General features: G+C 47.6%; 1 protein-coding gene across 3 annotated transcripts; it reads right to left on the reverse strand.

Annotated features, from left to right (window-relative positions):
- Positions 1–4,505: 4,505 nt before the first annotated feature.
- Positions 4,506–17,910, reverse strand: RIT1 (Ras like without CAAX 1). Of its 3 annotated transcripts, none has more exons than XR_014616839.1 (6): positions 17,532–17,910; positions 16,253–16,309; positions 14,362–14,435; positions 12,611–12,802; positions 7,261–8,391; positions 4,506–6,668 (listed from the first exon to the last, which is right to left on the reverse strand). XR_014616839.1 is itself a non-coding variant. In XM_084223419.1 (5 exons), exons 1-5 carry the CDS (start codon positions 17,629–17,631, stop codon positions 8,161–8,163), a joined length of 654 nt encoding a protein of 217 aa, XP_084079545.1. In that variant the 5' UTR covers positions 17,632–17,910; the 3' UTR covers positions 4,506–8,160. The 3 variants fall into 3 exon arrangements, 1 of the variants encoding a protein (XP_084079545.1); XR_014616840.1 differs by having other exon boundaries at positions 4,506–5,959; positions 6,248–8,391; XM_084223419.1 differs by having other exon boundaries at positions 4,506–8,391.
- Between the last annotated feature and the right edge of the window lie 421 nt (positions 17,911–18,331).

The following is an 18,331-nucleotide window of genomic DNA, read 5'->3' on the forward strand; positions in this document are numbered from 1 at the left end:
ATCCTGCTCAATTCCATTTGATTTTGATTTCATCCTGCTCAATTTTGTTTTGATTTTGATTTCACCCTCTCTGAGCATTTCATCCTGCTCAGCCCCATTTGATTTTGATTCCATCCTGCTCAGTTTTGTTTGATTTTGATTCCACCCTCTCTTTCCTCCAAGAAAACCCCAACACTGATGTGTCACCCATTGCTAAGGAAACTTTTCAACCCTTTCATTAAACTTTTAAATTCTGCTCATTTCTGAGCCGAGCTAAGCAGAGGCACCACGACAAGGTGACCAAAAAACCTTCCCAAAAGTGACCCTGCAGTCACCTGGGAGCCAAAATCTGGCACTGGAAATGTGCCAGGGCTGAGTCCAGAGCTTGGGGGAGCCCTGAGACCCTGCCTGGACCCTGAGCCTGCCCAGAGGCTGCAGGAATTTGGGAATTGATAAATTTGGCAGCCCTGGAGCATCCTGGATTTGGGAATTCTGCTCCCAGCCCAAAGATCAAGGTGAGATCTGGCAGCAAATCTTTGATGGGAAGCAGAAATTCATTGATGGATTGAGCAGAAATGAATTACAATTAAAATTGTTGGTGAATCGAGCAGAAATTAATTATAATTAAAATTCTTCCTGGGCTCTCCAGTAGAAATCAGAATTGGGTTTGCAAAGAGGCTCCTGGACAGCCCCAGGTTTTCCAGGAAAGGAAATTCCAAAATGTTCAAATCCCAGGTTTTCCAGGAAAGGAAATTCCAAAATGTTCAAATCTTTGGTTGCTCCCAGACTGCTCTGAGCCCTCTGGGATGCAAACAGGAATGCAAATAACAGATTAATTTTTTTAAAAAATTCAGATAATTTAACTACTTACAGGATTCAGCTGCTGAATTTTAGATCCCTGTTGGAAAAACGATCCCTGGAATGAGAAATCTGAGCCAGGCCCTCCTGGCAGCCCCCTGGCATCTCTTCCTGAGGGATTCTTTTGGGGTTTTTCTCATTTTCTGAGCCTCTCTGCCAGGATTTTCCCCTTCCCCATCCCCTGACCAGGATTTTCCCCTTCCCCATCCCCTGACCAGGATTTCTGCCTGAGGCTGAATCGATTTTTTCAGTGTCTTGAACTCTTTCCCAGCTCATTCTCTGAGCCTCAGAGAGCGAGTTCCCCCCTCTGGAAATTGCTGTAAATCTCTCTCAATCCTGATTTTTGTTTTTTTTTTGCACTAAGCAATTGTGTTGCTGCTGCAATTCCAGCAACTTTTCACCACTTTTTCCTCACATCATGCTTTCCAACACCACCCCAAAGATCTGACCAAAAGCAGCAACAAAATTCCCTTCTCCCTTGGGTGTGAAAAGCATGGCTAAGCCTAGATGATCTTAAAATTCCTTTAGTTGAAAGGAAAAAAATGAATTTTTTTGTCAAGGAAACGTGCTCAGGGTAAATAGACTTAGGCTGTCGGGCAGGTAGGAGTAGCTCCAACACTCTTCTGGAAAAATAGGAAAGTGAAAATGTGCAGATATATATTTTTTAAAAACATTAAATAGACAGTTAAGTGACAGCAGACTCACTGTAAAATCTCCCAGGTGTGGTTATTCTTTACCTTTGTGTCTTCTATTGTAAAATGAACTTGGACAGTTACAACTTTGTGTGGATTAAAAAAAATAATAATAATAAATAATAAATAATAATAAAAAGAATAAAAGGCAAAAAAACCTAACTCAACCTGTGTGAAACTGCATAATGCTACAAGCTAACCTACATTCTGTAATGCTACCTTGTATGTTGAATTTGTTAAGGCACATTGAGCGTGCAAATAAAAATTAATTCACTTTAATTTTGCTGCCTTTGCCTCGTGTGTGACCCTGGGCAACAACAAACAGTGAAAACTGCCAGGTTTGCCTCTAGAAATGTGAATTTCTGCTGGAAAAGTGCATTGAATTCACCCAGAAGGAAGCTCAGGGGAAGAAAGGAGTTGGTTTTTAATTAAATGTGAAATGAGAGCAGGGCTGGGAGAGAGGGGGGGTCAGGGTGACTCAGTGGGGCAGCAGCACCTGCAGGAGCCCAGGGAGGATGGAGAGAGAAAATGGATAAAAACTGCAGGGAGCAGCTCCGAACTGAGAGAGGGGGAGTGGGGAGGATGTGGGGCAGGAATTCCTCCCTGGGAGGGCGGAAAATGTCCCTGGATGAGTTTGATCCCCTTCAACCCAAACCATCCCATAATAATTCTGTGACAACACTTTTAAATTAAACCTCAGATCCTGCCCCACAGATCCTGCCCCACAGATCCATCCTGCCCCACAGATCCTGAGATCCTGCCCTATAGATCCTGTCTGCCCTATAGATCCTGATATCCTGCCCTATAGATCCTGAAATCCTGCCCTATAGATCCTGAGATCCTGCCCTATAGATCCTGAGATCCTGCCCTATAGATCCTGAAATCCTGCCCCACAGATCCTGATATCCTGCCCTATAGATCCTGAAATCCTGCCCTATAGATCCTGAGATCCTGCCCTATAGATCCTTTCTTCCCCATACATCCTGCCCTATAGATCCATCCTGCCCCATAAATCCTGCCCGCCCCATAGATCCTGTCTGCCCCATAGATCCTGAAATCCTGCCCCATAGATCCTGCCCTATGGATCCTGACTGCCCCATAGATCCATCCTGCCCCATAGATCCATCCTGCCCCATAGATCCTGCCCTAAAAATCCCCTGTGCCCCACAGATCCATCCTGCCCCATAGATTCTTTCTGCCCTATAGATCCTGAAATCCTGCCCTATAGATCCATCCTGCCCCATAAATCCTGCCCTATGGATCCTGTCTGCCCTATAGATCCTGCCCTATAGATTCTTTCTGCCCCATAGATCCCCTCTGCCCCACAGACCCTGAAATCAGAGTTATTTCACGCTCAGAGCAAAGGACAAACCCACCCCAAACTGAAAATGTTTTTTTACCAAGCAGAGAATAAAAACTGATGGGTCTTTAATAAAGATTTTAAAATAAAAGTGATTTTTTATTTTATTATTATTATTATTATTATTATTATTATTATTATTATTATTATTATTATTATTATTATTATTATTGTTATTATCATCATCATCATTATTATTATTATCATTACTATTATTATCATTATCATCATTATTATCATTTTAATATATTTATTATCATTATATTATCATTATTAGTATTATATTACTATATTATTTATTATGATTATTATAGTACTATATTTATTATTATAATATTATCATCATTATAATTATTATTATATTACTATATTTATTATTATTACATTATTATATTCTTCTTATTATATATTTATATAATTATATGTATATTGATATATCATTATATAATTATATAATATATATTATATTATATATATTATTATAGGATATATTATATTATATTATATATATAATTATATAACATATATCTATATATTATTATATATTTATATATTTATATTTTATATTTGTATTATTATATTATCATTGTCAGTATTATATTACTATATTATTATATTACTATATTTATTATTATATAATCATAATTATCATCATTAGTATTATATTACTATATTATTTATTATGATTATTATAGTACTATATTTATTATTATAATATTATCATCATTATAATTATTATTATATTACTGTATTTATTATTATTACATTATTATATTCTGCTTATTATATATTCATATAATATGTATATTGCTATATCATTATATAATAATATAATATATATTATATATAATATATTGTTATAGGATTTATATTATATTATATTATATCATATCATATCATATCATATCATATCATATCATATCATATCATATCATATATAATATATTATATATAACACATATCTATATATTATTATATATTTATATATTTATATTTTATTATATTTGTATTATTATATTATCATTGTCAGTATTATATTACTATATTATTATATTACTATATTTATTATATAATCATAATTATCATTATCATTAGTATTATATTACTATATTCATTATTATTATATCACTATATTTTATTATATTATCTTTATATTATTATTATTATTATTATTATTATTATTATTATTATTATTATTATTATTATTATTATTATTATTATTATGTGTTGTAGCAGGATTTATCAGAGATAATCTCAGATTATTGTTTTTAAGGTGTTTTTAGGTGATAATCACTGATCATGTGTTTTAATTAAGAAATAATTGAGTTTTGATGGTGTAAATCAGAATTTTTGGGTTGTCTCACCTCGCACACCAAACTAAAAATGGAATTAAAGTTTTTAAATGACCCCAGGAAAAATCCCCACAGATGGAAAATATTCAGATCCCAACAAATCCCCACCACAGTCAGGGAATTTTCATGTTTTGCACCCCTTAAATGCCATTTTTTCCCCCAAAATTTACAATTTTGGTGATTTTTTAAATGACAAAATTCACATTTTTTCCCCCCTCCCCTCCTCCTTCATCAGCCCCAGCACAGACCAGACACACCCGAGGCAAAACTTTGAATTTTTATATTCAAAATTAGAGATATTGCATCAAATAAAATTGTTCTGGGTACAAATCCATCCAGGATGAAAAATAAAACTCTGTGAATAAAACTGTGCTCAAAAAAAAACCCCAAAAAACCAAAAAAACCAAATTAAAAAGTGCTGGCTGCTCTGCTGCTCTGGGAATTGCAGAAGGAACAGGAACCATCCAACACCCAAACCAATCTTAATTAAATATGAATTTTCCAAACCATTTTAAAATTTAATCTGAATTTTCCAAACCTTTTTTAATTTAATCTGAATTTTCCAAATAATTTTTAAATTTAATCTGAATTTTCCAAACCATTTTCAGATTAAATCTGAATTTTCCAAACAATTTTTAGATTCAATCTGAATTCTCCTCAGTCATTTTTTAATTTAATCTGAATTTTCCAAACCATTTTTTAATTCAATCTGAATTTTCCTCAGTCATTTTTGATTCAATCTGAATCTTCCAAACCATTGTAAATTTAATCTGAATTTTCCAAACCAATTTTAATTCAATCTGAATTTTCCAAACCAATTTTAATCTGAATTCCCCAAACCATTTTTAATCTGAATTTTCCAAACCATTTTTAATTTAATCTGAATTTTCCAAACAATTTTTAAATTAAATCTGAATTTTCCAAACCATTTTTAATTAAATCTGAATTCCCCAATCCATTTTTAATTTAATCTGAATTTTCCAAACCATTTTTAATTTAATCTGAATTTTCCAAACAATTTTTAAATTAAATCTGAATTTTCAATCCATTTTTAATTTAATCTGAATTTCCCAATCCATTTTTGATTCAATCTGAATTTCCCAATCCATTTTTGATTAAATCTGAATTCCCCAATCCATTTTTAATTCAATCTGAATTCCCCAATCCATTTTTGATTCAATCTGAATTCCCCAATCCATTTTGGATCCTGTGGCTGCCCCCAGAGCAGCCCAGCACAGGGAGCAGATGAGAAATGGAAATTCCCAATTTCAACATCCCAAAGCAAAAACAAAACACAGCCCCTGCCACAAAAGATCCCAAAATCCTTGCTGAGCATCCCAAAATCCTCCTGAGAGCATCCCAAAATCCTTCAGAGCATCCCAAAATCCTTCAGAGCATCCCAAAATCCTTCAGAGCATCCCAAAATCCTCCTGAGAGCATCCCAAAATCCTTCTTGAGGATCCAAAAATCCTTTAGAGCATCCCAAAATCCTTCTGAGCATCACAAAATCCTTCTGAGGGCATCCCCAAATCCTTCTGAGAGCATCCCAAAATCCTTCTTGAGGGCCCTGGGGTTTCTGCCTCACCTGGAAATCCTTCTTGAGGATCCCAAAATCCTTTTGAGGATCCCAAAATCCTTCTTGAGGATCCCAAAATCCTTTTGAGGGCATCACAAAATCCTTCTGAGCATCACAGAGGGCCCTGGGGCTTCTGCCTCACCTGGAAATCCTTCTTGAGTATCACAAAATCCTCCTGAGAGCATCCTAAAATCCTTCAGAGCATCCCAAAATCATTTAGAGCATCCCAAAATCCTTCTTGAGCATCCCAAAATCCTTCAGAGCATCCCAAAATCCTTCAGAGCATCCCAAAATCCTTCTGAGCATCCCAAAATCCTTCTGAGAGCATCCCAAAATCCTTCTTGAGGATCCCAAAATCCTTCAGAGCATCCCAAAATCCTGCTGAGAGCATCCCAAAATCCTTCTTGAGGGCCCTGGGCTTCTGCCTCACCTGGAAATCCTTCTTGAGGATCCCAAAATCCTTTTGAGGATCCCAAAATCCTTCTGAGAGCATCACAAAATCCTTTTGAGAGCATCACAAAATCCTTCAGAGCATCACAAAATCCTTCTGAGGGCATCCCAAAATCCTGCTGAGCATCCCAAAATCCTTCAGAGCATCCCAAAATCCTTCAGAGCATCCCAAAATCCTTCTGAGGGCATCCCAAAATCCTGCTGAGCATCCCAAAATCCTGCTGAGCATCCCAAAATCCTTCAGAGCATCCCAAAATCCTTCAGAGCATCCCAAAATCCTGCTGAGAGTATCACAAAATCTTTTAGAGCATCCCAAAATCCTTCAGAGCATCCCAAAATCCTTCTTGAGGATCCCAAAATCCTTCTTGAGGATCCCAAAATCCTTCAGAGCATCCCAAAATCTTTTAGAGCATCCCAAAATCCTTCAGAGCATCCCAAAATCCTTCAGAGGATCTCAAAATCCTTCAGAGCATCCCAAAATCCTTCTGAGAGCATCCCAAAATCCTTCAGAGCATCCCAAAATCCTTCTGAGAGCATCCCAAAATCCTTCAGAGCATCCCAAAATCCTTCTGAGAGCATCCCAAAATCCTTCTTGAGGGCCCTGGGGTTTCTGCCTCACCTGGAAATCCTTCTTGAGGATCCCAAAATCCTTCAGAGCATCACAAAATCCTTTAGAGCATCACAGAGTGCCTGGGGCACCTGCACAGGTGAGGAGCTGCTGGGGCTGTGCTTCCCTGCTAGAAAATCCTTCTGAGAGCATCACAAAATCCTTCAGAGCATCCCAAAATCCTTCTGAGGGCCCCGGGCTTCTGCCTCACCTGGAAATCCTTCTTGAGTATCACAAAATCCTCCTGAGAGCATCCCAAAATCCTTCAGAGCATCCCAAAATCTTTTAGAGCATCCCAAAATCCTTCTGAGGGCATCCCAAAATCCTTTTGAGGATCCCAAAATCCTTCTTGAGGATCCCAAACTCCTCCTGAGTGCATCCCAAACTCCCCCAAGTCCCTGCAGCCTGTAGGATGGCCCAGCCCTGACTGAGTGAGGATCTGGGACAGGGAGGGAGCTCCGAGCTCTGTGTGGCTTCTCCAGCACATCCCACTGCAGGGGCTGGGGCAGGAAAATCCCCAAATCCCAAAATCCCAAAATCCCAGGTGCTGCTGCTGCCTCCAGGACAAAGGGATGGAACTGGGAGGGATCCCTGCCCCTGGAGGGGTTTGGAGCTGCTGCCTCCAGGACAAAGGGATGGAATTGGGAGGGATCCCTGTCCCTGGAGGGGTTTGGAGCTCTGGGGTGGCACTGAATGCTCTGCTCTGGCTGGGGCTGGCTCACTGAGCCCAGAGATCTTTCCAGGGGAATTGATTCTGTGATTCTGGCTCGTTCACATCCCACCTGCAGCACGGATCACCGGGTCAGGCTGCACACGAGGATTCCACCTCCATTTTCCTGGAAAGAAATCTGTCCCACGAGGGCACCAGAAATTTGTGCTTTGCTCAGCCTCTCACACTGTGAGCTGCTGTTGTGGGGAGCAGCAAAATCCTCTTTTCCAAGTGGGCAAACCCCAGATCCAGCGAGGCTGGGTCCAACTCCTCCAGGAATGTTTTGCACAGTTCAGCTCCCAGCTCGGTGAGCGACCAACGCTGCAAAGCCACCGATCCTTCGGCGGCCAACACCTGCTGGGTCCAGTAAAAAAAAAATGACAACAAATAAAGTACAACTGTCACTGGGTGTGAAGTTCAAGCCCCAGAATCAAGGCAACACGGATCTAAACAAAAACAACCAGGCAGGGTCAGGCGTTCCCTCCCAAAGTCCCCTCAGGTGCCGCTGCCCCCTCAGCGGCGTCACCCGCTCCTCTGGCTACTAAAGGTCACAGCTCCTGTCCTGTTCTGCTGCTCTTCAAGTGACTGAATCCTTCTTCCTCCTGAAGGGGGACTTGAGTCTTTTCCAGACGCTGCTCTTGGGCTTGGATTTCCTCTCCAGGGCCATCACGGCCTCGCGCTCCTTGCGGCGGATCTCGCGCACCAGCGCGTGGAACACGTCGTCGATGTAGTAGCGGAACGCCGCCGACGTCTCGAAGAAGGGGCAGCTGAACTCCCTGGCCAGGGCAGAGCCTTCCTCCTTGGACACCTGCAAAACAACACCACAGTCAGGGAGCCAAAGCCCAGCAGTTTGTGTATTCCTCTGTGCCTTGCCCTGTTTTGTGCTCCAGGCACGGATCGATTCCACCCAGCTCCAGAGGATGGATCCCACCCTGCTGAGGCAGAGATTTCCTCTTGGACACCTGGGAAATGATTGCACACCCTGAGCAGGGAAGCCAAACCCCAGGAGTTTATTTCTTTGCCTTTCTCTGATTTGCTCTCTGTTCCTCTTTATGGACACTCCAAGCCTCAGCACAGATCGATTCCACCCAGCTCCAAAGATTTCCTGTGCTAAGGCAGAGCCTTCTTCCTTGGACACCAGGAAAACCAGAGCCCATCCTGGTCAGGGAAGCCAAACTCCAGGAGTTTATTTCTTTTCCTTTCTCTGATTTGCTCTCTGTCCCTGTGTGGACACTCCAAGTCTCAGCACAGAACATTTCCACCCAGCTCCAGAGGATGGATCCCACCCTGCTGAGGCAGAGATTTCCTCTTGGACACCTGGGAAATGATTGCACACCCTGAGCAGGGAAGCCAAACCCCAGGAGTTTATTCCTTTTCCTTTCCCTGATTTGCTCTCTGTTCCTCTTTATGGACACTCCAAGCCCTAACACAGAACATTTCCACCCAGCTCCAAAGGATGGATCCCACCGTGCTGAGGCAGAGATTTCCTCTTGGACACCTGGAAAACAACAGCACATCCTGCTCAGGGAAGCCAAACCCCAGGAGTTTATTCCTTTTCCTTTCTCTGATTTGCTCTCTGTCCCTCTTTATGGACACTCCAAGCCTCAGCACAGATCGATTCCACCCAGCTCCAAAGGTTTCCAGAGGATGGATCCCACCTGTGCTGAGGCAGAGATTTCCTCTTGGACACCTGGAAAATGACTGCACACCCTGCTCAAGGAAGCCAAACCCCAGCGATTTATTCGTTATTTATTCATTCTCCTTTCCCTCTTTTGCTCACTGTCCCTCTGCTCCAAGGGACAAATCGCTCCCACCCAGCTCCAAAGGTTTCCAGAGGATGGATCCCACCCGTGCTGAGGCAGAATTTCCTCAAACTACACATTCATACAGTTCCATCATTCAATTTGGGAAGCCTTCTTCACAGCTTCATGTCAAATGCAGTGCTGTCTTGTTCTGCCAGCACACAAAGTTTAAAATTCTCAGAATCCACAGTTCCAACAGACTTTGTTTCTCTTAAACTCTAAGTTTTCCACCATGTGGCATTACACACTTCTAATCAACTCCACACCCATAATCTCAGTTCTATCATTCCATTCTGGAAGGCTTCAGGTCCAGTGCAGTGTTCTCTTGTCCTGCCAGCACAGAAAGTCTGAAATTCCCAGAATCCAGGTTCCAACAGACTTTGTTTCTCTTTAAGTTCTTTACCATGTGATATTACACACTTCTATTCAAACTCCACACCCATAATCTCAGTTCTATCATTCCATTTTGGAAGGCTTCATGTCAAATGCAGTTCTCTTGTTCTGTCAGCACAGGACGTTTAAAATTCTCAGAATCCACAGTTCCAACAGACTTTGTTTCTCTTCAACTGAGTTCTTTACCATGTGATGTTACACACTTCAATTCAAACTACACACTCATACAAGTTCCATCATTCAATTTTGGAATCCATCTCCATGGCCTCAGGTCAAATGCAGTGTTCTCTTGTTCTGCCAGCACAGGACGTTTAAAATTCTCAGAATCCAAGGTTCCAACAGACTTTGTTTCTCTTAAACTCCAAGTTCTTCACCATGAGATATTACACACTTCTATTCACACTGCATGCCCAAAAATCCCAGTTCTATCATTCCATTTTGGAAAGCTTCATGTCAAATGCAGTGTTCTCTTGTTCTGCCAGCACAGAAAAGTCTGAAATTCCCAGAATCCACAGTTCCAACAGACTTTGTTTCTCTTCAACTGAGTTCTTTACCATGTGATGTTACACACTTCTACTCAAACTACACACTCATACAAGTTCCATCATTCAATTTGGGAAGCCTTCCTCACAGCCTCAGGTCCAGTGCAGTGTTCTCTAGTCCTGCCAGCACAGAAAGTCTGAAATTCTCAGAATCCACAGTTCCAACAGACTTTGTCTCTCTTTAAGTTCTTTACCATGTGCTATCATATACTTCTAATCAACTCCACACTCCTAATCCCAGTTCTATCATTCCATTTTGGAAGGCTTCATGTCAAATGCAGTGTTCTCTTGTTCTGCCAGCACAGGAAGTTTAAAATTCTCAGAATCCAGGGTTCCGACAGACTTTGTTTCTCTTAAACTCCAAGTTCTTCACCATGAGATATTACACACTTCAATTCACACTGCATGCCCAAAAATCCCAGTTCTATCATTCCATTTTGGAAGGCTTCAGGTCCAGTGCAGTGCTCTCTTGTCCTGCCAGCACACAAAGTCTGAAATTCCCAGAATCCACAGGTCCAACAGACTTTGTTTCTCTTCAACTGAGTTCTTTACCATGTGATGTTACACACTTCTACTCAAACTACACACTCATACAAGTTCCATCATTCAAATTGGGAAGCCTTCCTCACAGCCTCAGGTCCAGTGCAGTGTTCTCTTGTCCTGTCAGCACACAAAGTCTGAAATTCCCAGAATCCACAGTTCCAACAGACTTTGTCTCTCTTTAGGTTCTTTACCATGTGGCATTACACACTTCTAGTCAACTCCACACCCATATTCTCAGTTTTATCATTCCATTTTGGAAAGCTTCATGTCAAATGCAGTTCTCTTGTTCTGCCAGCACAGAAAGTCTGAAATTCTCGGAATCCACAGTTTCAACAGACTTTGTTTTTCTTAAACTGAGTTCTTCACCATGAGATATTACACACTTCTATTCACACTACATGCCCAAAAATCCCAGTTCTATCATTCCATTTTGGAAGGCTTCAGGTCCAGTGCAGTGCTCTCTTGTCCTGCCAGCACACAAAGTCTGAAATTCCCAGAATCCAGGGTTCCAACAGACTTTGTCTCTCTTTAAGTTCTTTACCATGTGATGTTACACACTTCTATTCAAACTACACACTCCTAATCTCAGTTTTATCTTTCAATTTTGGAAAGCTTCACGTCAAATGCAGTTCTCTTGTTCTGCCAGCACAGGAAGTTTAAAATTCTCAGAATCCACAGTTCCAACAGACTTTGTTTCTCTTAAACTCTCAAGTTTTCCACCATGTGGCATTGCACACTTCAAACTCCACACTCCTAATCTCAGTTCTATCATTCCATTTTGGAAGGCTTCAGGTCCAGTGCAGTGCTCTCTTGTTCTGCCAGCACACAAAGTCTGAAATTCCCAGAATCCACAGTTCCAACAGACTTTGCTTCTCTTAAACTCTAAGTTCTTTACCATGAGATATTATATACTTCTAATCAACTCCACACTCCTAATCTCAGTTCTATCATTCCATTTTGGAAGGCTTCATGTCAAATGCAGTGTTCTCTTGTTCTGTCAGCACAGGAAGTTTAAAATTCTCAGAATCCAAGGTTCCAACAGACTTTGTTTCTCTTCAACTGAGTTCTTTACCATGTGATGTTACACACTTCTACTCAAACTACACACTCATACAAGTTCCATCATTCAATTTGGGAAGCCTTCCTCACAGCCTCAGGTCAAATGCAGTGCTGTCTTGTTCTGTCAGCACACAAAGTTTAAAATTCTCAGTAACCAGGGTTCCAACAGACTTTGTCTCTCTTTAAGTTCTTTACCATGTGGCATTACACACTTCTAATCAACTCCACACCCATAATCCCAGTTCTATCACTCCATTTTGGAAGGCTTCATGTCAAATGCAGTGTTCTCTTGTTCTGCCAGCACACAAAGTCTGAAATTCTCAGTAACCAAGGTTCCAACAGACTTTGTCTCTCTTAAAGTCTAAGTTTTCCACCATGTGGCATTACACACTTCAAACTCCACACTCCTAATCTCAGTTCTATCATTCCATTTTGGAAGGCTTCATGTCCAGTGCAGTGCTCTCTTGTCCTGCCAGCACAGAAAGTCTGAAATCCCCAGAATCCAGGCTCCAACACAGAACACACTTTGCAACTGTGGCTGCCCCAGGCGCCCGTTTCCCACCGCACTCCGCATGGCGCTGCTCTCACCGCGCCAACTCCCCGAGGAAACCCCAGCCAAACCCCAACCCCTGTGGCTGCCCTGCCCTCCCCAGAGCAGCCCTGCCGAGGGAGGGCTGTCCTGGCTCACCTGGCGCAGCTGGCTCAGGTCAGACTTGTTGCCCACCAGCACCACGGGCGTGTCGTCGGTGCGGCGCACGCGGTAGATGAGCTGCTTGAACTCGCGCACCTCGTGGAAGCTGCGCCGGTCCGTGATGGAGTAGCAGATGATGAAACCTTCCCCTGCCCTCATGTACTGGTCCCTCATGGCTGTGAACTCTGCCTGCAGGCACAAAATGGCTTTTTAGCTCCAGGCAGCTCCAGGGGGGATTTAGCTCCATGCAGCTCCAGGGGAGTTTTTATTTGTATTTTCATATTTTCAATTATCAATGCAATTGTAGGGATGTGCTCCCTGCTGATGGAGTAACTAAAAGAAAGGCAAAAAGTTCAGAAGTTTCTCTCCCAGTTTGGTACAAAGACACCTCACAGGACCTTTGGGACTTCCCCTCAGCCCAGAAGTTTCTCTCACAATTTGATACAAAGGGAAGGGAAAGGGAAAGGGAAAGGGAAGGGGAAAGGGAAAGGGAAAGGGAAAGGGAAAGGGAAAGGGAAAGGGAAAGGGAAAGGGAAAGGGAAAGGGAGGGAAGGGAAGGGAAGGGAAGGGAAGGGAAGGGAAGGGAAGGGAAGGGAAGGGAAGGGAAGGGAAGGGAAGGGAAGGGAAGGGAAGGGAAGGGAAGGGAAGGGAAGGGAAGGGAAGGGAAGGGAAGGGAAGGGAAGGGAAGGGAAGGGAAGGGAAGGGAAGGGAAGGGAAGGGAAGGGAAGGGAAGGGAAGGGAAGGGAAGGGAAGGGAAGGGAAGGGAAGGGAAGGGAAGGGAAGGGAAGGGAAGGGAAGGGAAGGGAAGGGAAGGGAAGGGAAGGGAAGGGAAGGGAAGGGAAGGGAAGGGAAGGGAAGGGAAGGGAAGGGAAGGGAAGGGAAGGGAAGGGAAGGGAAGGGAAGGGAAGGGGAAGGGAAGGGAAGGGAAGGGAAGGGAAGGGAAGGGAGAGAAAGAGAAGAGAAGAGAAGAGAAGAGAGAGAAGAGAAGAGAAGAGAAGAGAAGAGAAGAGAAGAGAAGAGAGAAGAGAAGAGAAGAGAAGAGAAGAGAAGAGAAGAGAAGAGAAGAGAAGAGAAGAGAAGAGAAGAGAAGAGAAGAGAAGAGAAGAGAAGAGAAGAGAGAAGAGAAGAGAAGAGAAGAGAAGAGAAGAGACAAATCTTCCTGGTTTTCTCACCAAACCAGATTTTTCTCCAAACCCAGCTGTGTGAACACCTGGGTGTCCCCCACCCCAAAAACCAGGACATGTTTGGGATGGTCCCCAAATCTCCCCTGACACAGAAACCCCACTGACACATTTAAATAATTTACTAATGTATTCTGTAAATCTTTTGAATTTTGTAGAGCTTCATTAAGGTAATCTCTTTTTAAAGGTAAGTTAATAATGACAAAGTTTTGGTTTGTTACAGTTAGCAATCTGGTTGTAATTATAATTTGAATTGTTATTTTTATAGTTGTAAAAATAAATTCTCTTTTATTGATGGCTGGAACTGAAAAGGTAAATTGAGGAGTATTTTTTGAATGCTGAAAAAACACTTTTTAAAGTGGATGATAACAAGAGATTCGTTTCTTGGAAGTCCAGGCTGTAGATGTTTCATGTTTCTTATGATTTGGTTGATGCTCTTTAGGTCCTTAGGTGAACCTAAAGCTCCAACCCCCCAGTTTGCAATAAAACAAAACTGAACCCAAACATTTTTCATGCAGGATTTCTGTCCCTCCACCTGCCCCACGTGCCCTGGGGCTGCTCACACACCTGTCCTGCTGTGTCCAGAATGTCCAGGTTGGCAGGCTCGTCATCGATGCGGATCCGGATTTTGTAGGCGTCCTCTGGGTGCCCAGGACATCCAAAAATCGGGATACAAACACAACATTGATCAGCTCACAAAGAAAATGCCAGCCCAGAACCCCCCAGCCTGCCAGGAGCACCGGGCTGCCTCAGCCTCAGCTTTGTTTCTATTCATTCAAGTGAAATTTCTAATTGTTCTGGTGTGATTTAACATTTCGTGTGCTCACAGAAATTCATTTTGGCCACCTTTGAGGAAAACATCTCAGAAAAGATCTGTGATTCAAGGGAAGAACTGCTCACCAACACCAGCTGATTTCTTAGAATATATAATTTCTTAGAATATATAATTTCTTAGAATTATAATAAATATCAGCAAAACAAATGAAACATTACATATGTAAATGTTATATATGGAAATATTATTTATTATAAACATCATAATATATATGGTGGCCCAGGTGGCTCTGGGGTCCCCGGGGTGGCCCAGGTGGCTCTGGGGTCCCCAGGGTGGCCCAGGTGGCTCAGGGTTGCCCAGGTGGCTCTGGGGTCCCCAGGGTGGCCCAGGGGGCTCTGGGGTCCCCGGGGTGGCCCAGGGGGCTCTGGGGTCCCCAGGCAGAGCCCCCACAGCCCCTCTGGGCCCTGCCCAGGGCTGGCACTGCCCAGGGCAGCAGTTCTGCCTCCTGGGCAGGGGCAGCTCCTGGGCTCAGCCCTGCCCGGGGCTCTGGGGCCGTGGCTGGGCCTGGAGCAGAGCCTGGGGCTGCCCTGACCGGGGACACGGGGACAGACACACGGACAGACTGGGACAGACACTGGGACAGACTGGGACAGACTGGGACAGACTGGGACAGACAGACAAGAACAGACTGGGACAGACTGGGACACTCAGAGATACCCGGGGACACTCATGGACAGATGGGGATACCCAGGGACAGACTGGGACAAACTGGGACAGACAGACAAGGACAGACTGGGACAGACAGACAAGGACAGACTGGGACAGACATGGGGACAGAGTGGGACAGACAGGGACAGCTTGGGACAGACACTGGGACACTCAGACACCCAGGGACAGACTGGGCAGACTGGGCAGACTGGGACAGACACACTGGGATAGACAGGGACAGACTGGTACACTCATGGACACCCAGGGACACTCAGAGACACCTGGGGATACCCAGGAATAGCCAGAGACACCTGGGGACACCCGGGGACACCCAGGGACACCCAGGAATAGCCAGAGACACCTGGGGACACCCGGGGACACCCGGGGACACTCAGGGACACCCGGGGACACCCAGGCACACCCAGGGACACCCAGGGACACCCAGGAATAGCCAGAGACACCTGGGGACACCCAGGGACACCCGGGGACACTCAGGGACACCCGGGGACACCCGGGGACACCCAGGGACACTCAGGGACACCCGGGAACACCCAGGGACACCTGGGGACACCCAGGCACACGCAGGCACAGCCAGGGACACCCAGGGACACCCAGGGACACCCAGGGACACGCAGGCACAGCCAGGGCCGGGGCCCCTCTCTCTCTCCCGGGGCTCCTCTCCCGGCTGAGCAGCCCCGGCTCCCTCGGCCTCTCCGGGCAGGGACCCTCCAGGCCCTTCAGCACCTTTGTCACCTGCAGGAGCTCCCTGTCCCTGTCCCTGTCCCTGCTGTGCTCAGGGGCCCAGAGCTGGCCCAGCCCTGCCCGGGGCGCTCCCTGACCTCCTGGGAATGCTCCTGCTGAGGAGTGACCAGAGATCAACCCACAACCAGATTTACAGAGCTCTCTGAATTCTTTAAAGCCTTTAACAGCTCGACCTGCCAAGGGAATGAATGAATGAAAAGAGGTTTTCCTCACCGATGGTGGGATCGTGGTCCTCCGGGAAGCGGTGGCTGATGAACTGCATGGTCATGGCTGGAGGCAGAACACACGGAAGAGCTGAGCAGCTCAGCCCGCAGCTCCACCGGGAACGGCGGAGCAGCTCAGCCCGCGGCTCCCACCGGGAACGGCGGAGCAGCTCAGCCCGCAGCTCCCACCGGGAACGGCGGAGCAGCTCGGCCCGCAGCTCCACCGGGAACGGCGGAGCAGCTCAGCCCGCGGCTCCCACCGGGAACGGCGGAGCAGCTCAGCACACAGCTCCACCGGGAACAGCGGAGCAGCTCAGCACACAGCTCCACCGGGAACGGCGGAGCAGCTCGGCCCGCAGCTCCCACAGGGAACGGCGGAGCAGCTCGGCCCGCGGCTCCCACCGGGAACGGCGGAGCAGCTCGGCCCGCGGCTCCCACCGGGAACAGCTGAGCAGCTCGGCCCGCAGCTCCCACCGGGAACGGCGGAGCAGCTCAGCACACAGCTCCCACCGGGAACGGCGGAGCAGCTCAGCCCGCGGCTCCCACCGGGAACGGCGGAGCAGCTCGGCCCGCAGCTCCCGCCGCCACCGCAGGGCCCGGCACAGAGCCGGACCAGCACCGAGCGCGGGGCTGCCCTCGGCACGGGCAGGCGGGACGGGCGGCGGGACGCGGCCGGGGGCGGAGGGCGGTGAGCGGGACAGCCCGGGATGGACCGGGACAGCCCGGGAGGAGCCGGGACAGCCCGGGATGGACCGGGACAGCCCGGCGGGGACAGTCCGGGATGGATCGGGACAGCCCTGGATGGACCGGGACAGCCCGGGATGGACCGGGACAGCCCGGCGGGGACGGGCCGGGACGGGCCGGGACAGCCCGGGAGGAGCCGGGACAGCCCGGGATGGGCCGGGACACCTCGGGATGGGCCGGGACATCTCGGGAGGAGCCGGGACAGCCTGGCGGGGACAGCCCGGGATGGGCCGGGACACCACGAGAGGAGCCGGGACACCACGGGAGGAGCCGGGACAGCCCGGGATGGGCCGGGACACCTCGGGATGGAGGAGCCGGGACACCTCGGGAGGAGCCGGGACAGGCCGGGATGGGCCGAAACAGCCCGGCGGGGACCGCCCGGGATGGAGGAGCCGTTCTGTCCCAAGAGGGGCCGGGACACCCCGGGAGGGCCGGGACAGCTCGGGAGCGGCGGCACCGCGCCCAGGCCGGGCTCCGGTCGGGGAACGCGGCTCCCCCGGCCCGCGGGGTCCCGGGGCCGGCGGCGGCCGCAGCCCCGCACTCACCGCTCTTGCCGACGCCGCCCGCGCCCAGCATCACCAGCTTGTACTCGCGGGACTGCCCCGGGGCGCCGCCGCCGCCGCCCGGGCGGGCTCCGGGATCCATCGCCGCCCCCTCAGCGCCGCCCCGGCCCCGCTCGCAGCGACACCGAAATGGCGGCGGCGCCTCCGCCTCAGCGCCCGCCCGGGCCCGCCCCGGCCGGGGAGCGCAGCGGGCGGGGCCCGACGGCGGCTCGGCGGGGACAGCAGGGACCGGGCGGAACGGGACACGGAGGGGACACGGAGGGGACAGCAGGGACCGGGACGGACGGGACGGGAGAGGGACACGGAGGGGACAGCAGGGACCGGGCCGGACGGGACACGGAGGGGACGGGAGGGGACACGGAGGGGACCGGACGGGAGGGGACGGGACACGGAGGGGACAGCAGGGACCGGGACGGACGGGACACGGAGGGGACAGCAGGGACCGGGCGGGATGGGACGGGAGAGGGACGGGAGGGGAGGGGACGGGACGGGAGAGGGACAGGAGGGACCGGACCGGACGGGAGGGGAGGGGCGGGACGGGAGGGGACGGGAGGGGACACGGAGGGGACCGGACAGGACGGGATGGGAACAGGACGGGAGAGGACGGGACGGGACGGGACACGGAGGGGACAGGAGGGGACGGGACGGGATGGGAACAGGACGGGAGAGGACGGGACGGGACAGGACAGGAGGGGGACGGGACGGGACGGGACACGATGGGGACGGGGACACGGCGGGGACAGGAGGGACGGGACCGGACGGAACGGGACAGGATGGGGACA

The sequence above is a fragment of the Fringilla coelebs genome (genome assembly GCF_963513975.1).
Source record: "Fringilla coelebs genome assembly, chromosome: 29".
NCBI lineage: Eukaryota > Metazoa > Chordata > Aves > Passeriformes > Fringillidae > Fringilla > Fringilla coelebs.